This window comes from Babesia microti, chromosome II (assembly GCF_000691945.2).
Source record: "Babesia microti strain RI chromosome II, complete genome".
Lineage (NCBI taxonomy): Eukaryota > Apicomplexa > Aconoidasida > Piroplasmida > Babesiidae > Babesia > Babesia microti.
This window is the reverse complement of record NC_027206.1, coordinates 1,231,372-1,251,920: the sequence shown is the minus strand read 5'-3', so window position 1 is coordinate 1,251,920 and position 20,549 is coordinate 1,231,372. Positions and strand designations below refer to the sequence as shown.

Below are 20,549 nucleotides of genomic sequence, written 5' to 3'. Positions count from 1 at the left end.
GCCTGACAGCCAGTACATTTATATGCTAGAAATATACGCTAATAACGGGCCATTTGTGTTAAAAAGGCTACACATCGCGGTAAATCAGAAGTCTTGTGACGAAGAGCAGTTGTTTGCTAGGCTATCAGAATACAATGCGAAACAAATGGTAATTAATGAGGGTCTGGTAATATATCCCGTGGCCGATTGTCAAGGTAATACAGCACATATGTAGAAATTTCTTATACAGTGCTAAAGTGCGAACCAAATTGTGGAATTCTGGACAACGAGACACTGGTGTTTGTGGACAGGTGTGTGAAGTCGCTATGCCGCATCCAATTACTATGGGTAGTTCCAGATGACTATTTTGACAAACTTATGAAGACACTATTTCTGATGAATGATTCAAGCAATATTACATATATCAAAAGTGACTACGTAACTAAACTTAAAAATCAAAATACGGTTTCGGGAGAAGGCCCGTTTCACATATCTGAAACTATGTCTATCAACTCAAAACATGAACATAGGAGGACTGTATCACTAAACTCAAACTTTGACCAACCCATAAGCATTTTAGATCAAATAGACACTCCTAAATCGCTAATTAATTCAATTTACCGAGCTAAATTGGAACCATTTCTGCGCAGAAATGGTGCAAAAATTTACTTTCCAGGGCAGATATTCTATGCAGGAGATCTCGAATTCTTGGTCTATGCTATATACCCACCAGATAAGCCAGGGCATATAACCCGTGACACTGTAAGTTCTGACCGGTTATTAACTGAAAAAACAATATGATTAATACAGGAAATATACGTATCTCTGGATCCATGGGGAGAGTACCAGAGTGTAACAATCGCTCCAATAAGGGACACTTTGCCCAAGATTTACGATTACGATTTACACGAGGACTATCTCTACCCTGCCCTAAACAACAAATTCAAGGAAGCTTTCCGTTATGGTGACTCTTTCAATTACTTGGGAGTTGATTTCAAAATCACAGCCACCTATCCCTATACAAGCGAATTTGGCTGCATGAGGATAGGCCCAAACACGCAGGTGACGCTGGGGGGTAATAACAACATGACGCAGACCCGATCGACCCAACGTTGGCCGACATAATACCAAGCGAGGATTGGAATAGGATCAAAATGCTCTCTCCCAGGCAGCAGCAAATCGCACTACACATTGCGGCCACGCAGCTCGACGAGTCTGCCATACAAAGGATTACACGAACGCACAGCGGTCAACCCAAGGCGTCGTATGCTCTTATCAACAGGCTTTCTGCTAGTGTAGAAAGGTACAAATCGCCGGAATGCGGATATGACATTTTCACAAAGTACGGTGGTTCAAATTTGGGCTATATGTTTGCGGAAGTTGTTCCGGACACAAAAAATATTTGCACTATTTGTTGCCAAAGGTTCAAGAATTTCGATAAGTTTATAACTTTGCAGTGCGGACACATGTTCCATTGGTGCTGCGTTAGAGCTTGGATAAGGGAGAACCTAACTTGCCCTAACTGCCGTTCCCTTTGTGGCTAATTACCGCAAATCTACTTTTGTGTACCTGATTCACACAACTATTATTTAATATGTAAAATAGTCGACCCGTCAGGTTACACTGAATAGGTGAGGTAGTAGTGTTAGTTGTATTAGTAGAAGGTATTAGGGCATACCAGATAGGGGAGGTAGAAATTATATAGGCAATGGTGCGTGTGGGAGGGGGGGGCGCCTATAGCCTATGCAGAGGACGATTAGACGTGTGTGTCGTGGGGTGCAGGTCATGATTCCATCAAGCAATTTGCAACGCAAAATACTCGAGAATTATTCCTTTTCTAACATATAGAAACTCTGAAGACACTGCTCCGCTACTGCCTCATCACTTATCACCATTCAGCCTGTTGACAAACGGTCTGCCACCTTCCAGATATGCCATTCCCCAAGCCGTTACTCTCCAACACAGATAAACCGCTACCGTATGCCCTTATATAAGCTAAAATGCACAAGTTTAACCTCAACAATATCGCGCAACCACACTGCGCAATGCCCGCATTCAGCATAACTCAGCCTTCCATTTCAAACTCGAACCAGAGCGCGGAAGAGTTCGATGCCTTACCTGGACAATCCACGGAATATCATCCCCCGCCTATTGGGGCTCCGTCCAACTGCCATTGGCATCACCCGCACGTACAGCCCCCCCACCCAGACTTGCCAGGACTCCCAGAGGATGGGATGTACTTGCTTGACATGTACAAGAACAGCCTGAGCTACATGGTCCAGGAGCTGGCCACAACATGGACCAACTCTCCAGGGGATCCCATCTTCCTGCACCACCTGTACCGCATCCAAATAGCACAGTCGCTCTCCGATCTCGATCCATACATCTCCCTGTTCGGCCCCTGCTTCGAAGACCTCTCCTCCTCCTGGTTGACTTCGTTGTCCCAATACCTTATCGCCAAGCTTAATTCTCTCTTTTTGTACGACACCCAGTGTGCGAGGGATGAATTTCACCGGCCCAAAGCCAGCCCCATTGCATACGGCCCCTGCCCCTGTACAGGCGATGGGTCAGGATCACTGGCCCCGCTTCGCAGACGGCCAACAGAGGCCACCGAATATGTCGAACCAGTAGAGTATGTGGGACAGACTTACCCGCTCTACCACTGCGGTACAACACGCCTCCCCTCCTCTCTCTCCGATGATTGTGCTGATACAGCAGGCTTCACCTCGCGCATGAACAGCTTGAGCACCTGCGGCGCCTGTGATGACTGCCATACGATAGCGTCCCATCATGGCCACTGGCCCATGCAGTACATGGCACCGGTAGCCGAACCCCCCCTTGCGGCAGTTCCATGCGGAGCCAGTCCCCACTGGGCTGCTACTACTCCGCAACACCAGGCGGAGACAGGCCTACCACAGTTTGGCCGTGCCTCAGATCCCTCATACCCTACAACGGCGGACGCTTTCGGCCCTATCAATTTTGACTCGGGGCAGACCGCGGTAGCCAGTCCAGTCCACACGGACGGCAGGGCGATGAAAAAAAATACAGGGAAAGCTTTGGATAGGGGCTCCAAGTGCCAAGGCGAGATTCTTATGTTATCTGACTACGCGCAGCCTATGAAGGGTGTTAGCTTCAATGCGAAGAAACAGGCCTGGCTGGCCTACTGGACCATAACGAACAACTTTCAAATGCGGAAGTTTCCCATTAAGAAGTACGGATTCCGCAACGCCAAGCAGCTTGCCATACAGTGTAGACTGGAGGCGGAACGGCAAAGCACTTCAGAGCGTTTTGAGCGTTCCAGGGGAAAGTTAGCGCTTCGGGCCAGTCATCCCCACTCCCCTTCGGCGACTGCGACAAACCCAAACGATCAATAGCGATAAAGCAGATTTTATCGACGTGTTCCCACTGCATTAGATAGTGTGAAAATTTATGTGCAAATTGGAATCCCCAACACCTAATTCTGCTATACTCAATTACAGTTCTAATTTTTTAAGGTTATAAGGTTATAAATTTGTAATTTGAGTTACTTAGACTTGAGTAATTGAGTATTTAATATTCAGTTTATTAGTTTAATATTACAGTTTACTAATTTAATATTCAGTTTATTAGTTTGACAATCAAGCATCAAATGCTTTCAGGATACTATTGGCGCGACTTGGCCTTTACGAGGTTGGCAGCAGCTGTTATCTTATCGCGGAGGCTAGCGTCAATTCCATCGGACGGATGTCTGACGTGCATTTCCAAGTGCTTAAGAATTTCCTGGGCCCTGAACCAATTTATTCCCGTGTTGTGCCTGAGACACATAAACAAACTGCTCCTGGTGTCCAAAATCAAACCCCTGGCCTCCTGAATTAACGTAAATTACCCTCTGCTTGCGGGCCGCCTCCAGAGCCAATCTCCGCTGCAGCCTGCTCTCCTTGTAACCTGCACTCTGCTTAACCCCGTACGGAACCTTCGCGCTGTGAGAGCCCCGGCTCGCCCCGGTGGGCCCACACCAGCCTTGAATGGACCGAGCCAGTGCGAGCCGTACGTTACCAACACATATAGACATAAGCCTTTAGCCCAAGAACTAACCTCTATTAGGACGAGTCGTATCCCTCGACCAGACCACGCGGCTGCCTTTTCCGAATGATCGCAGACACTGCAGACGTATTTATATTGCTCTTCACCCGGTTCTTGGTTATGGTTGGGACCAGTCCGTAACTACCCGTATCAGTCTCCCTCCAGGCCTCCTCTAACTCTGACTTGGCCCTTATGAACTCGTTGCGAATGTAAGCGTCTTGTTTTTCCCGTTCACGCTCTGCCTCCTTTCTCTGCCGTTCCAACTCTTCGTAGAACTCGTCCTCCTCGTAACTGACCTGGATTACTACAGCTATACCGCCGGCGCGTCTTGAATATTTAGAGGGTTGAGATCGTCTTCTTCGTCCTCAAAGGCGGGCTCAATTCCAAGTCTTTCAGCAAGGCTGCATATTTGGTTACATACCTGGTTATGTTTGGGTTCAATCTGAATTCTGGAAGTTTAGATAAACGCTCTGCCTCTGCGATATCTTCCTCCCTCCGCGCTTCGTCTATGCTTTCGCTAACCCCTCTATCGGTATACTCTTGCTTGTAAATATGCGTCTTTACAAAGTTCATCCTAATATTATGCAACTTTATCTTCACTTGTACCACTTATACCGTTGCTTAGGACATCTGATAAAGCGCTTAAACGGGCTGCAAGGTATCGCGATGTGAGATCTAATTGGCAAAAAAATTTGAAAGGCTCGCCGAATTCAGACTTGCAGAGCACCTGCTTGGCTTCTTTTGGCAAGCGATTTATCGCGAACAAAGCGGTCTGAAAATCGTCTGAGTCAGGCGGTACATACTGGATTTGAGACTGTCCCTTATCTCGTCGAATATACCCTCAGATTTATGAGCCACGGGGTTTGTTTGACTTTTAAAGTACCTTAATGCCGCTTCCAGGTTGCTGAAAACGCCCGACCCAGCGTACTTTCGCTTACTTTCCAATAGGCGTGTGAACCCTATATCACTGTCCAGTGCGCTAAGGCTAGGGTCGGAGTTAATGTGTCGCGTAATTAGAGTTGGATCTGATGCAGCAGGATGTTTTATCGCAAAATATAGATTGTAGAGGATTGTATTTCTTAGCAGAAGCTTTTTGAAGGCCTCCTCTTTCTGTCCAGCCAACTAGATAGTCTGTAACATACTTGCTTATAGTGCTGAATAGACGATTTTGCCCTGTGGGCTTCTAGTAGAGCTTGTTTTTCTAGGGCTTCCCTGGTCTTTAACGTCTCTAACTCAAGATCATCTGCTTTTTTGGCAAATTTTTCTGCCAAAATTTTTTGGATTACTTCAGTTTCAGCTTTAATTTTGGTATCAGCAGCCGATGCAATTGCTTGTGATTGCCTCAGGAACTTCTGTTGCACAAGTTGAACTGTCTTTTCAAGTTTTTTGTAGAGCGCTCTGCTTTCCCTCACGCAATTCACCAGGCTTTCCCTGTAATTGATGGCCTGTACACTGTCTAATTTGGACCGCTTAATTTCTTCCACGTAGGCGGCCTTCGTGACTAAATACGTACGAATTCGTTTTCCGAGCTCTGGAGCAAAGCCTTTATATCACTGCTGCTTATCTTGCCCACGTTGTTGTTACTGTCATCAGTCATTCCCACCACATCCTATAGTGCTTATATGTATATACTGCTTGTCATGTAGGGTAGTCTGCCCTAGGGAATTTTGGTCTTTTCAAAAGTCTGCGTTGGCACGAAAACACCTCCTTAAACTTGCCATGTAACTCATTTCAATTGACCAAACACATTCATCTCTACATTTAATGCCTTAAATTTTATGCACAACCATTCTTATTACACTATTTTATTAACAATTGCACTAATCCACACCACAGGATGCCACGGGTTTCTCCACAGAAACATTAAATTTATACTACACTCAATGACGGTGTATGGAAAGCCTAAGAGGCTTCACAAGACGGTAGGCTCTTTTTTTCTACCATTCCATTTTATATCCAAGTCCTTCTTTCTCTTGTAATACAGCCTCCTTGGGCCCACCTATTCGAAGAAAAAGTCGAACCCTCTCCCCTTGGTGAACCATGGGCAAAACTATCTAAAGACGTGGCCAATGGCGAACGTCGTGTTAGACTAACAGTCAAAAAATCACACCTTCAAATATATGCAGCAGTTGTGGACGATTATAAAAACCAAGTAATCTGCATAGCATCCTCGAATCTCCCCGTGTTGGCGGACGTGCTGGGGACCGTACCCACAAAGGATCGTAAGTTGATGCTTATTCCAGCCACAGTAAGGCGTAACAAGGGAAACAATGTCAAAGCAGCATATGAAGTAGGGAAGCACATAGGCCGCCTGGCCCTAGCTAAGGGAGTGGCTAAGGTTTACTTTGATCGTGCTGGGTACAAGTAATAGTACTAGTAGTAACTTAGGTACCATGGAAGAGTGGAGGCAGTTGCCATAGGCGCTAGAAAGGTTGGACTGCAGTTATGATATGACGTACAAGGCCATAAACACTCGGCTATACGTTCCTGTAAAATTTAGCAATTGTAGATAGGGCATAATTTTATGAGGCCATAAAATTTCGTTCCAAAATATATGTATATAAATTCAACATGCTAATTATTACTTATAAACTAGCTAGCGCCTTTTCAAATTAAGTGAAAAATCTCCACTGTGTGACCTGCTAGGGCATATACACAAACGTTAGTTCAAGACCGTAGGGTGCACATTGTAAATATCCGGCGATGGAGGCTGGAGGGGTTGATGTAGATATCCATCCCGGAGAAACCTCTCCAATTGAATCCGATACAAATGATTTGAATTACGGATATGATCTGCACCAATCGACTGTAGAATTCCCCTCTAACGATCCATCTAGGTTATTGGGGCGTGGCGTTAGGTTGTACAAACAGAACTTGGTAGAGGCTACTAGCAGCGATTATTGTATGTCACCGCATATAGTTGATGGATATTTTTCTCCATCTGTACATTCACAATGCGATTCAAATACATGGAGTAACGAACGCGTTTCGGTCAAATCGCTTGTAAATTCGTTTAATAAACAAATCGCTAGTCACAAATCATCGGCTGACAAGTCATCAGACAAGTCTTCGGTTGATCATGGAAATTCACCCTTCTTAACGTACACTTCTTCGATAGAAGATGGGATTATAAATCATTCTGAATTCCATTCATCGCCTACAGGCCGCACCTTGCCAATGGGACCAGAAAACTACAATTTTTATCAAATGATTCAACAGCAGGACAACCACATAAATTATCCTAACAATTTTAACGACACTAAAATTATCCATGATGGCCGCCGTAACCTCTTTTCTATTGGATACAACCATTTGTTACATAACGACATGTTTGACATATCATACATGGCGGAAAGGGGTATGATTTATAGCTTTAATCACTTCAATGGAGCATATACCGATCAACATGATACTTGTTCATTGGTGGGGATGAATAGATCGGGTCGCAAACAAAGCATTGGTTTCAAGAATTCCTTTTCAAATAGCGATCGCATATTTGTGATAAAACGAGGGTTGGCCAGGATATGTTGGGAGCCGGATTTTGAATGGCAGACAATTGGGGTTGCCATATTTGAATGTGACCAGTCAAATATTGATTTTCATAATGAACAGTTACCTCACTCAAACATCTCAAACTTCCCCACCTTCAACCTATCCAACTCTATCTTATTTAACTTTTCCAATCCTGATCATTATGATCGGGACGAATACAATTTTGGAGGTCAAGAGTCCGAAAAATATCTAATTACTTACTCGGATCCTACTTTATGGGATGTATCTAAAACTATCGTTAATGGTTCTTACATTAGGGCATTTAAAATTGAACAATATGGCAACAAAGACTCTCTCACTTTATTAAATATGATCAAATCTGGAATTCAAAAATTATTTCAACCATTTCTGATCGATGAGACGTGGTCATCCTTCAAGGCTTATCCACTTGATGCCAATTCTACACCTCTGGCGGATCCAGCCGTTTCTACTAGCGTTGGCATAGATGATTCAGAGAGGGGGAAACCGGTAAAATTGTTTGTCGAATTTATAGAGGAGTTTAAGAGCACCCCTCAGCCCTCGCCCGCGCGTCAAAGCAAGCCAACTAGCGTAAAAGACCTCACGCTAGCCGTTAATGTATTCTCACTCGTCAAAAAGAGGCACTAATTGCGCCTTTCAACTTGTTATGTAGAAAAATGCAGTTACAAGGTACACACATAATGCTACTAAATTTTTAGTCACATGTCTCTAATTTGGTACAGTAATTATTTAAGCCATATCCCACTTTAAATTTACCAGCGTATGCCGTCTTAGATTATAACGTACGTTCTCATCTTTATCTTATGCAGCGGTATAATTTTTAATATGAGCTTAATTATTCGTATGTCTTTGGTATTTTATATTTTGCAGTTTATATAAGATTTTACTGGCTGAAGATATTTTATTTTAAAAATGAGTGCCGTTGATCCGACTAAATTACTATGTATTTTTCCAGGAAACGTTGCAACAGATAGGAATCACTCGATATATTAATTAGATTGCATTTAGCAAATAATAATACTATCATAAGATTGTTGCCATATACAGTTCTATTGTTTTACAATTATCTCATTAAGTTTCCAAGTTATTATTGATAGCATCACTATACAATATATTAACACAGATAGAATTTTCACTACTTGCTAGCAATTAATTATCATAAATTTCAATAGTTGCGTCTAGTTACAAAGAAAACAGTTACGACTATTAAGAATCGACAATTAAAACTTGTCTATAGGCTATTGAGAAATTAGCTAAGCATATAATACATTATAATACGATAAATTAATCATAATCGAATGGTTTACAATTTACAGTTATTATATTGATTATACAGCAAAATAACTACATCTTCAAAATATTCTTGGGTACCAAAATTGTATCACCTCCAAGATATATCTCAACGTTTAACTCCTTGCAAAGACTGTAAATAACCCTTGTTTCAGAAAATGTCACTCCCCCGCATACATATACAATAAACTTCTTAATTGAACCACGCGTAGCCGTTTCTTTGACACAAGGGTACTTTTCATAGCTTAATTTGCCACAAATTAACTTTTTGAGGATAAAGTACAAGTTCGGCTGAAACCGTGACAGTTCATAATCGTAATTGCGATTCCTTTTGTAATAATCATCACATTCATAAAACTTGGGGGTCTGGTAAGCGTATTTTGAACCACTAGCCTCAACGGCATCTAATGGCTTAGGTGGCAACCAAAATAAGTCACTTTTGAACAGGTAGTCAGTCACAACATTCATCAACAAAGGTGAAAATGACGAACCAGAAATCATTGCTTTGATATCTGAACTGGACAACCCCGAGATGTTTACCGCATATAACATAATCAACCTAGCTTTCAGATATTCGTCCACCTTTTCATCTGTTAGTATTGAACTAATTGAGGCAAGACTTTTTGAAGCATTTATACTCTTACCTACTTTATCCACACCTGTTGCCAGATCTTGCTCGATATTACCTACACGCATAATATCACTTTTCTCAATCTCGTTAAAACACATTTCGGAAATTGTTACATGTATCCAGTACCTATCCACCATTTGTTGCAGTTGAGGCAATGATCGAACCAGGTCTAATGCAGTATCTGTGTTATTGAAGGCTTCGTCCCTCTCTTTAGAAAATCTGTTCACTTCTTCAAGAACCGTTTGGTTCACTTTCTGCAGATGCTCATGTCTAAACTTAACCCACAAATCGTCCCCTTCGGAAAGAAATGCTTGCGTAGCGATGGATTCATTGTTACCAGATTTCTTCTGTATTAAAATTATATCGTTTGGCTGTTTATTGTCTTTGTCCGATGGCCCAGGGTGAATATTGACATTTAATGTATCGTATGTAAAGGCTTGGTAAGTATATTCGTGAAGGAACAGAGGATTTAAGTCGTTGCAGCGACATAGAACCAAAAACGTTGAATCTGCAGCTGAATTTTTCATATTGTCACTTTCATTTTTGTAGATGTGGGATTGAGCCGCTTCGGCAATTTTCTTAGGCAGCAAGTGATCGCAACATTGGTACCTAATATTTGGATGTAGCTCTAGTACTGAAAATATACTCTCATAAAATTGCATATAGTCGCTGTGATTTAGTTGGCTTAATAACTCCAGTTCACTATTGTCCCTTCTAATATTTTTATCCCTACCACCCTTGCTCTTATTTATAACGTCATCTTTTGATTTGACTGGTGTCGTTTTGCTCGTAAGAAATATTTTGGATTCATATGGTATGAAATCGAGTAATATTTCATAACAACCAGAAATTTTCTTGAGCGATACACTCTTGGCAACTAACTCCAAGTGACACGAACCCTTCAAGTGGCAATTGAAGAGTAGGAATGCGCTTTTATACTTTTCTCTTTTCTTTTTGAAATCATTGATGAATAGTGTTATTGAATTGGGGAGATCTGATAAAAAGTAGAGCGAGCTCATGTTCTTCATGGGTTGTCTGTCCGTTTCCAGAAACTCTACGGCTGCAACTCCCAACTCTAACACATCGCTTATTGAGCAACATGATGAAAGAATCCTCAAACACCAACCGTCTACGATCATCAAGACTGGGCCCTGTTTATCTGTTATCCTTTTTATTGCCCAAAGCAATTCTAAAATTACTATTAGACTTACGCCGCTTAGATCTTTCTCTCATGGCACGAGTAAAGGAAGTACCGTAACGACAATGTGACAGTTGTGACTCGAACACAATGTATTTACAAAGCTCTAATTAAAAATAAACACAGTTAATGCCATATAAGGTCTAAGGGGTATTACAGTGTTATTTAAATTATGCAATTGTTGGGAGCTGTATCTAGTACACCAATGTGTCTGCTGTGTACAATTTATGCGTGGGCACAATTTGCATTAAAAGTTCTTATAACTTCATAAACGCACACTGATATACATAAATACAATGTTTTGCATTTAATTTGAACATTGTTCATGTTAAATGCCATATTAAATTTTGGACACCCATGATGTTTGTACACGATTGTACAACTCCCCTAATTTAGGGATCTACAAACCATCAATTTTACCAAGGCTATAACTGCTATCACTTACTGGATCACTTAGCGATTGCCTGCCTTTGCTGACTATTAAAAGCCTATAGCTATGTGTGTGGACATGGATAGTCTCTGACAGTCTCCTCCCCAACTATACTCTCATTGTTAATACCATCTCCGTAGTTATCTGTCTAATAGATAGACATTTTCCAGGAAACTTATACTAGTTTTTAATCAACAATTCAGTATTATAATCTACGTCCCCTACAACCATAATAACAACATTCATTTTCACCACAAACATACAATTATTTCAGTACCAATATTGGCGAAAATACCTACGCACTGTTATTTCTGCTCAATTAAATGGAATTGATAGCTTTAGCGATTGTATTTATACCATTTGGTAGCACTAGGACTCAGATTCCATTCATCACCTTGGTACCCTCCCCTGGATCGTATATGATGCCACCAATTTCGTAACGCATGATTATTAGGCAAAAATTTGACTCAGTTTGTGATTCTCATTTTCACAGTGTCAAATACCTTATTCACCCAGGGTACTTTTATCCCTATCCCTCTCGGACAGAAACCCTACATTATCTATGGCCTGCCTAATCACTGACAAATTTATTTGGCCATCATCTTCAATGGAGATGAATCATCATAACGATATGATCAGTGTCTATACGATCATCCAACCATTAATTAAGGTACCTACGACACTATGTCATCATCTACAATCGTGTTGTCTATTGAATCTTCCAAATCATCGGAACGGTCAACAGTGTCGCTATAGTCAGTATGTTTTCTTATGGAAGGGGAATGGTATACCGGGTGAGAAAAGGGGACCAATGGAATATTTGCCGCCCGCCTTTTTTTGAGATGCTTTTCATGCGGGTGAGTTGTCCCAGTATTGGTTTCCTCCAAGTCAAACTCGGCAAACACTAGCAATGGCTGCCTAATCCAACTATTGCCATAGTTTGCATATTTACCCGGTTTAGGGTCATAATTATGTTTTTTAGCATAATCCATCATGTCATCCAATTCCTTTTGGGTGTAATTGGTGCGGTTATTAACATTATGCGATTCAAATGACATGTGATATGCATATATGAGTACCTTTAGGTGTTTCGCGCCATTTGGAAAGGGGTTGTTCGCGAACAGAGATGCAATTTTTTCATCTCCAATACTCAATTTATATAACAGTGGTATTACTAGTAACGGTACAATATTTTTAAATTCCTTGTCAACACCCCATTTCACGGCTAAACGTTCAGCCCTTTTATACTCTTTGGACTGAACTAACAACCTTTTAAAGTCATCATGGTTGACTTTAATCCAGTCATCTAAAGGGCGTTCATAGGAAATTATATGGGAAGGGGAATTGTCAATATACCCTGGTTTTGACTTCCAGTCATACTCCTTCCATACGCTATCTTTGGTAATTTTATAATCACTGGATCCAATAATTATTGCTTCATATCTATACTTATAAACATTTGGATATGCAGCTATCGAATTATATAATCCATACGACAATAATTCTTTGTTAAAATTTGTGTGTTTAAGGGTAAGATTACATATAAAATAGCTGAATCCGATGGTCAAAAACAGTGCAAAGGTTATCTCGAAAAACACTTTTTTGACAGTAATATGCCAATCACATGATTTACCCAGGGAATTTATAAGGAGGATAAATGTTACAAATATCATCACGCCTTCCCATGTCCCATGTTTAATCATCAAGTGTACGAATAACCAAAGGGCTGTGATAAAAAAGACAGTAAAGGTGGTGATGTATGCAAAAAAGAAATTTGCCAAATCAGTAAGAACGTGTATAAATAGCATTATGGGTATTATTAAATAAATGGCCCAATGAATCTTTGCAGTAACTAGCAAAACAATCATTAGAATAATAAGTACTAATTGTTTAATGTATATGATCTTTGAACCCAGTACGTTTACCATTTTGCGAATAAAATCATTGTATGATACTTTGAATCCAATTATTGGAATAGTGATCATTAATTCATTTACTTTAGGTGTATTGTGAAATAACTTCCAAAAAAATTGAGGAGCGTCGGAGAGTGAAAGACTGATATTATATTCGTCATTAGACTTTATTTCAGCAGTATCTGTATTATCATCAGTATCTATACAAAAAATCCAGCTCAATGCTTTGTCATCTAATAGAAATAAGGATGAAGCAAATAAAAGTAGATAGAGGTGCGGATTTCCTCCAAGAGAATAGAAGAATAAAGAATAAACCATAGTTATGAAGAAACCCAGCAACCTACAACCCCTAATAGGTGTTATGACGAATATAGAAAATATACATTCGATCGCAAGCACCCATATAGTTAGAGTTCTATCACTTGTCGGATTTGATGCAATATGGCCTATAAACCATGAAAATGACGTAGGTGCCGTTATAGAATTTAACAAATTATGCATTGCAGACAACTCCGACCAACTTTTACTGGTTTTGATTTGACCAATGCCCGAACCCAGTAATACCTTATATACGAATAACTTAAAACCCCATCGTACGGCCCACGGTGTATTCCACTTGCCTGAATTGTTTTTAAATCCATTTGGCTGATGCAAAAATATTGCCAAGAAAGTTACTTCCAAAATCAGCATATGCGAACTGTTGAAATTGAATGTGTTCATACAATAGACACATGTATGAAGGAGAAAAAATATGATTGTCATAACAATCCAATTAGCCAAACCTGCTAGAATTAGTATAAAAGAAGTAAAAATACCTACTAGTGGTATATATGCAAGAAAAAAATCATTTGAAGGTAGAATAATGAAGAGAAGAGGCATCTTCTTGAGGTACTTGAGGAAGTCATGGGTAGTGTGTAATTCATTACTGATCATGCTTAACACCTCTGATACCGGGTAGAGTCCTTTGGTCCCAATGAGTGGAAGTATATTATTAAAAATTGAGAGAAAATAAAAAAAGTGGACTATACCGAGTATTCTGGTGAAGAAGGTGCGACTAAGATTGTATGATTCCGTAAGATCATTTTCCTCCGTATCAGTTATGAAATTTAGTGATAATGTACGAGCAGATAATTCATTCAAAGGGCATTTATTCACCAACTTCACGCCATTCATCATTAATTGTTATGCACCCTAGTGCCATTTTTCATTGGTTTCAGAAGATGCTTCCATCCCTCTACAATCCCAATTAAACCAAACCAAAACACCAGAATCAACTACATTTACAACATTTCAACTATTTAACATTTGTTACCACACTTCCAGACATATACGCATAGATGTAATCATGTGTAGTGACATATCCGTCCTGGATGTGTATGAGGAAGATAAACATACGCCCTCCTGTACCACTATTGTTATAAGTTAGGCAGCATTTGCATCTATTAAATCATGTATATTCTATTAACTATTTAATATCTAAATACTGTCTATAGTTTGACGAATAGGCGCTCCGTACGAGGAAAACTATTTTTATTACGTTTTTTCACCATTTCGCAACACAATAAACACTAAGCAGTTAGCCAGTGGAAAAATAATAAATCTATTTTCCTTTCAAAAGAACAACACCACACAAAACAATACATAACTATCGAATCTACCATGTGGCACATATGTTTTTAGAATTCATAAAATTCTAAATTCTTCCAACATATCCATAATTATTGTCGAATATTTGTTAAATGCCATTACCGTGTGTTGAATTAGGACTATTTTTTCCATAATTTTTTTCGAAAAGACATTCCCAGTATAATTTGGATGCCTGACATTCATGATTCTTCGGGCTGGATTATTAATAATCGCAGCGGTCAGACCTTTATGTCCACAAATTTACCACGCAGCGCATCACTCACCGAAACTAAGCAACCTTTTAGACAAGAATTTCCTGTTTATAGCACCAAAAACCAACTTTGTTAGTAGAAAAATGTCCACTGACGCTGTCAAGTATGACTTCGCTGTGATTGGAGGAGGCCCAGGAGGCATGGCTGCGGCCAAAGAGGCAGCCAGATTGGGGGCAAAAGTAATTATTTTTGACCATGTAAAACCCTCGCATAGGGGCACTTCTTGGGGATTTGGCGGGGTCTGTGTTAACGTGGGTTGTGTACCTAAGAAACTTATGCATTATGCGTCACTTTTGGGCGTTGCAAGACAGGATATTAAAAAGCTAGGCTATCAAATAAACGATGTAGATTCCACAATAAATTGGACTACGATCAAAGGTACAACTACACTAAATGTAGACTTGGTGTCTAACTACATAAAGATGCTTAATTTTTCATATCGTTCTTCACTCATTGTCAAGGGAGTTAAATATGTAAACAGGCGCGTATCGCTTAAATCTGCCAATGAAATAACATACACTGACACGGATGGCCGTGAAATTGTAAGTAATTAAATCATTTAAATAGGTTGTTTGTGCCAAATACATACTACTTGCTATAGGCGACAGGCCGCATACACCACCTGAGATTGATAAGAGTTTAGTCATTACTTCTGATGACTTGTTTTACTTAAATAATGATCCGGGAAAGACGTAATCACAGAAATTTACACAGGTTAGTTGTGGGAGCTTCATATGTTGCTTTGGAATGCGCAGGCTTTTTGACAGGAATGGGTTATCACGTAACAGTTGCTGTTAGATCCATTGTTTTGCGAGGTTTTGATAGGCAGTGTTCAGAGAAGGTATGAATTATATTAAATTTGAATGTGAAATACATTTTTAATTGTTCACACATATTCAATGTGTTTGACAACGATTATCCAGGTGGCAAACTTGATGGAAAACACCGGAACCCACTTCAAATATGGGATTCTACCAATCAATATTGTTAAAGAATGCGATGGAAAACTTAAAGTAGTCTTTTCAGACAACTCAATAGATACCTTTGACACCGTACTATACGCAACTGGTAGATCGCCAGATCTAGCAGATATGAGTGGGCACAGTTATTTATATAGATTTACAAAATGTTGGCATTCAGTTATCCCCAAATGGGAGAATTATAGCTGAAAATGATCAAACTTCAGTGCCTAACGTGTTTGCTGTTGGCGATATCGTAGAGAATCGTCCCCAATTGGCTCCAGTTGCAATTAAAGCTGGGGAAATGCTATCTCGTAGGCTATTTGGTAACTCAAAACAAATGGTAGCTCACAAACTCACATAGATGGATTATTCAAATATACCTACAACAATATTTACCCCTTACGAATTTTCCACTTGTGGTCTAAGTGAAGAACAGGCTATTGACAAGTATGGAGAAAACAATTTAACCATATATTTGAGCGAGTTCACAAGTTTGGAACAGTCTCTAGCACATAGGATGAAGACAAGGCATTTGATTACTGACGAATTTGATACTGACCTTCCTCCTACATGTTTGAGCAAGTTGATTGTGGAAAAGGGCACTGATTTGGTTGTTGGAATTCATTTTGTTGGTCCAAATGCAGGTGAAGTAATGCAGGGAATGGCATTAGCTATGAAACTAGGAGTTAAAAAGGTAAGTTATTAGTGTTTGTCTTACAAGCTTGTTTGCAAATCATTGGCAATTTCAATGGTATATAATTAATATGCATATATAACACAGTCGGATTTTGATTTAACACTGGGTATCCATCCAACGGATGCAGAGAGTTTTATGAATTTGAATGTGACGAAGGATTCGGGTGAGTCCTGGGTATCATCCGGTGGTTGTGGTGGGGGCAAGTGTGGTTGATTCAAAGTTTTAAGGCTAGATTAATTTTGTATTGCTTTAGTTTCATGATGGGTGTGAATTTTAACTAATTTTTATGGTGTAACCATTAGTTGTGTAATGAAAATTTATCTCTGCGCGCCCTATACTGGTTGATTCAACACTAGCATACTAAACTATTATTTTATTGGACGAAAAATATATTATTGATTTTTATTGTAACATAATAAGTACATATAAATTGGCATTTAATTACAAATCAACTATTTTACTTTTGACACACAAAAATTTGTGAAAATGGCAAATGTAAGTCATAAGTATTGAATTAGGGACTCAAAAAACTTAAAATGGCCAAAAATCAAGATGAGGAACTTGATGAGGTACCTCAAAAACAGGTAGATACCAAACCGGTCGTACCAAAGGTTTTGACGGATGCGGATAAAAAACGAAGCCAGGACCTACTTTCTGCCTTTACTGAATGCATGAGCGCTTTGTCTAGCAACAAGATTAGCACTCGTAATGCATTTGAAGTGGGTCTAATTGACAATTTGGATGAAGTGGTCCATATGAGTGGGGATTCTGATGAAGATGAGATTAAGGATGATGATATTGAAGATGACGATGTTACAGATAGTAGTAAAAAGCAAGTATCTAAGCTCTCATTTACAAGAGCATCTAAAGCCATTGAAGGGGCTAGTAGGTTATACGGGTACCGTGTTGAGGCCATTTATGACCAAACATTTAATGTGCTTGCCAGTATGAATACTGCAAACAATCTTGGCGATGACCAAGGAGATAACCAACGGGAGAAGGTGAAGAAGAAAAGGACAAATTTTAGCGATGCAAACAAGACATTGCTTTCTGAGAAAGATGTCACTATGGATGTTATTCCGGTTAATGAGGGTATTTTGGACCCATATTTTCTGTAAGTAGTCGCCTATAGCTGGGTTATGAATATCATTATTTTTAATTTTCACATACATAAACATTTTCATGATCATTCATTTATGCATTTTTTATTTCCATATTATAATAATTTGGGTTATTATTTTTGTTACAAATTACATTCTTAATCAAATGTTTTCATATTTTAAAACAAACATTTATTCGATCTTATAGTGTATTATGTATTTATTCAACAAATTTCTAGAAACCAAAATATTTCACAGAATATCCCACCATATTTATCACTTATATTTTGAGCAATTATAAAAATTTTATCATTGTGTAAAATATATTTTTTTAAATAATTTACGTTCATTCAGAAAAGTATCATCTCTCTTCGACCAGGCAGGCGCCGTTGGTCTTCTACTAGCTAACATGCAAATTGAAACAGATCTCACTCTCGGATTTGTAGGCTCAAATCCAATATTTCCACCATACGTAGAATCTATTTCCAATGACACCCCCTTTCATTTGACGACGCAGCAGATTAAGGAATTACTATTTGACAACCCTGCGGATCTCGAAACCGCACATGTGTTACCCCAAATTAATGCATATCGCAATGAACTTAAAAGAATTACTAGCAGTGGAGTTCATTCTAACGATGAAAAACAACCAGTTCCATCATTAGCTAACCTTAGTGCAACAATTTCCAGCATAAATGATCAAAAATCTAATGTGCCTGAGGCACCCGCTCAGGATGGAGATTCCAAAGTGGAACTACCTCAAACAGATAACGAACCAGTTGTCGGCATGGGTAAGACTCTAGGTTTATTATATATTTTTTGAAAAAACTTATAGAAAAATCAATAAAATACTTACATAGACATGGATATCAACGTGCCAGAACTTCCAGCTGACTTGTCCACCTGGGATGCCCCTTACTCTGACTATATGAACATGCCTATGGATACGTTTGAACAAGAAAAGCTTGATAGTTCTTCTTCTCATGTCATAGAAATGAATTTAACGGCTTTAGATGGCATTGATAACTTCGATTCGTTAAATTTCAGAAAGAAGCGCATCAAATCTATCTTGGGTGAATTAAGCGTCACTAAACAGAAGTCAGAATCGAAGCGTGTACAAGAGAGCGAAATTGACTTCCAGGAATCGTTGTTGGAGTGTATGTACTGATCTTTTTTCATTTGCTGTTCAATACACAATGCTTTATTTCTATTCGTTGGGTTGAGTTTATTATAATTACAATTGCATATTTATTTACCAAATTTAACATGATCTAGTTAAATTTTATCATGCCTTAAATATATATTTTTAAATTTTATTTATTAAATATTAAATTTGTTGAACTTACACTAATTAATTATGTATTATCTAACACATATTATTTGTCTGTCAAATTAATTAAAATTATATAAAAATTTTATTATGTACGTTCTCACACAGTTGTGACTGGGGATAATCATGACCATGAGATAGACCCGTTGGTGGCCAAAGGCATGGGCCTCAATCCGAACATTTTCGAGAATGATGAATTTGACGCTGTGAAGGTCGAAACGAAGTTAAATGACCTTTTAGCCAAGGGGAAAGTCAAGGTTCCACCAATGGATCCCAACATAGCTGTGGACAACACAAGCTCCAATGCGCCATTCAAGGACTTTTTCCTCACCCGTCTAAATGCCACACTTAATAAGAAGCTGAAACTTATGGTCTCAAAGGATGAATGTTATCTCACTGTTGCAGCTGCAAATGACATTGACACTCCATTTTCTGCATTTGAAGAAACTAAAATCGCAGAGCTTACACACAGGGCTATAGTTGAATCGGATGAGGAAGATGGGGATTATGATGAAAATCTCGACACCCATGGTTTAGACGAATTACCGGAAACGTTAGAAGATGTGGAAGATGTAAGTAATAGTTAATGTAGCTCCAAAATAATAAAGAGGATGACGATGGCAGGGCTGATTTGGCGACTTTGGGGCTGAACAGAAACATTGACATTGCAATGATAAAGCAGGCATTGTCTAGCGTTATATTACCCACATCTGAGTTCTTGGATGCAGTGGAAAACGGGAATCAGTTAGCAGAGAATATTGAATATAATGTGGAGAAATCGCCAGAAATAAATACTGTAAGTCAATCAATCATACACTGGATGGATCATTTTATAAATTCAATCCACACAAAGTTTACACTTTCAAAATGAATGATATTAAATCTATATTTATTATAGAATATAATTTCATTTGAAAATTCAATCAAAATATGTGCCATTATATTATACAAAATGTAAAAGTTGGGGGCTAAAATGTAAATTTATTTAATTACAGAATTTAAATGCACAAAAATACATATTTTGTTCAAAATCCACATAATCATTTAATTTGAACATTTTAAAATTAAAAATTGAAATGTGCTATACTTGTTAAATTCTTTATATTAAAAAATTCTTAAATTATTGATATGTGAGTTTAACATAGGAATTTACCTTCCGCTCTGTCATAAAAGAGACCCTACACAGGTTGGGTACTAGGGACCCCAGCAAGGGGGTTAACGTACATATCTTATTTGTGTGCCTCCTACACGTTTGCAACGACCACGGTAAGATTATTCCAATTTAGACATTTTGCTCAGGCAAGCTGAAGAAGCTAAGGCGATTCAAATTTTCATATCAGCTCCAGAACAACAGCACCTTACTTAGAATTGTAATAATTTTACCATACTGTAAACATTTATTGATTCCACATCTAGTCTATTGGTGATAAGTGCTGTAGTTGGAATACACGCAGCAGTGTGTCTATTGATATACAAGATGCGTGTTTAACATATTATAAGTGATTTACTGATGTTAGACATTGCGATG

At 39.1% G+C, this 20,549-nt stretch overlaps 11 protein-coding genes across 11 annotated transcripts; 6 read left to right on the top strand and 5 right to left on the bottom strand.

The window, feature by feature from the left end:
- Positions 1-22: 22 nt before the first annotated feature.
- BMR1_02g03565 (RING zinc finger protein, putative) lies at positions 23-1,523 on the top strand (the record flags this gene model as incomplete). Its single annotated transcript, XM_012793020.1, has 4 exons — positions 23-194; positions 215-741; positions 790-1,054; positions 1,075-1,523. The coding sequence occupies 4 exons, from the start codon at positions 23-25 to the stop codon at positions 1,521-1,523; spliced, it is 1,413 nt and encodes a 470-aa protein (XP_012648474.1).
- BMR1_02g03560 (transcription factor with AP2 domain(s) (ApiAP2)) lies at positions 1,980-3,353 on the top strand (the record flags this gene model as incomplete). Its single annotated transcript, XM_012793019.1, has 1 exon — positions 1,980-3,353. One exon carries the CDS (start codon positions 1,980-1,982, stop codon positions 3,351-3,353), a length of 1,374 nt encoding a protein of 457 aa, XP_012648473.1.
- BMR1_02g03555 (conserved Plasmodium protein, unknown function) lies at positions 3,622-4,030 on the bottom strand (the record flags this gene model as incomplete). The annotated part of the gene is given in 2 exon segments (XM_012793018.1): positions 3,622-3,825; positions 3,845-4,030. The coding sequence occupies 2 exon segments, from the start codon at positions 4,028-4,030 to the stop codon at positions 3,622-3,624; spliced, it is 390 nt and encodes a 129-aa protein (XP_012648472.1).
- A 28-nt stretch (positions 4,031-4,058) lies between these two features.
- On the bottom strand, positions 4,059-4,614 carry BMR1_02g03550 (conserved Plasmodium protein, unknown function; the record flags this gene model as incomplete). The annotated part of the gene is made up of 3 exons (XM_012793017.1): positions 4,059-4,337; positions 4,358-4,442; positions 4,463-4,614. 3 exons carry the CDS (start codon positions 4,612-4,614, stop codon positions 4,059-4,061), a joined length of 516 nt encoding a protein of 171 aa, XP_012648471.1.
- A 7-nt stretch (positions 4,615-4,621) lies between these two features.
- BMR1_02g03545 (hypothetical protein) lies at positions 4,622-5,638 on the bottom strand (the record flags this gene model as incomplete). The annotated part of the gene is made up of 4 exons (XM_012793016.1): positions 4,622-4,824; positions 4,845-5,163; positions 5,184-5,534; positions 5,555-5,638. The coding sequence occupies 4 exons, from the start codon at positions 5,636-5,638 to the stop codon at positions 4,622-4,624; spliced, it is 957 nt and encodes a 318-aa protein (XP_012648470.1).
- On the top strand, positions 5,820-6,490 carry BMR1_02g03540 (Putative 50S ribosomal protein L18 apicoplast; the record flags this gene model as incomplete). Its single annotated transcript, XM_021481700.1, has 4 exons — positions 5,820-5,963; positions 6,026-6,263; positions 6,285-6,405; positions 6,430-6,490. The coding sequence occupies 4 exons, from the start codon at positions 5,820-5,822 to the stop codon at positions 6,488-6,490; spliced, it is 564 nt and encodes a 187-aa protein (XP_021338311.1).
- On the top strand, positions 6,745-8,199 carry BMR1_02g03535 (hypothetical protein; the record flags this gene model as incomplete). The annotated part of the gene is made up of 1 exon (XM_012793014.1): positions 6,745-8,199. The coding sequence occupies one exon, from the start codon at positions 6,745-6,747 to the stop codon at positions 8,197-8,199; it is 1,455 nt and encodes a 484-aa protein (XP_012648468.1).
- On the bottom strand, positions 8,917-10,726 carry BMR1_02g03530 (Protein transport protein sec1; the record flags this gene model as incomplete). The annotated part of the gene is made up of 2 exons (XM_012793013.1): positions 8,917-10,682; positions 10,705-10,726. The coding sequence occupies 2 exons, from the start codon at positions 10,724-10,726 to the stop codon at positions 8,917-8,919; spliced, it is 1,788 nt and encodes a 595-aa protein (XP_012648467.1).
- Positions 11,796-14,207, bottom strand: BMR1_02g03525 (Lipase maturation factor; the record flags this gene model as incomplete). Its single annotated transcript, XM_012793012.1, has 1 exon — positions 11,796-14,207. One exon carries the CDS (start codon positions 14,205-14,207, stop codon positions 11,796-11,798), a length of 2,412 nt encoding a protein of 803 aa, XP_012648466.1.
- Positions 14,208-14,862: 655 nt separating this feature from the next.
- Positions 14,863-16,804, top strand: BMR1_02g03520 (thioredoxin reductase (NADPH); the record flags this gene model as incomplete). Its single annotated transcript, XM_021481699.1, has 8 exons — positions 14,863-15,310; positions 15,332-15,474; positions 15,500-15,624; positions 15,647-15,773; positions 15,856-16,027; positions 16,050-16,234; positions 16,256-16,588; positions 16,676-16,804. The coding sequence occupies 8 exons, from the start codon at positions 14,863-14,865 to the stop codon at positions 16,802-16,804; spliced, it is 1,662 nt and encodes a 553-aa protein (XP_021338310.1).
- Positions 17,078-20,387, top strand: BMR1_02g03515 (condensin complex subunit 2; the record flags this gene model as incomplete). Its single annotated transcript, XM_021481698.1, has 8 exons — positions 17,078-17,086; positions 17,110-17,705; positions 18,046-18,482; positions 18,552-18,848; positions 19,130-19,593; positions 19,614-19,817; positions 20,167-20,287; positions 20,308-20,387. The coding sequence occupies 8 exons, from the start codon at positions 17,078-17,080 to the stop codon at positions 20,385-20,387; spliced, it is 2,208 nt and encodes a 735-aa protein (XP_021338309.1).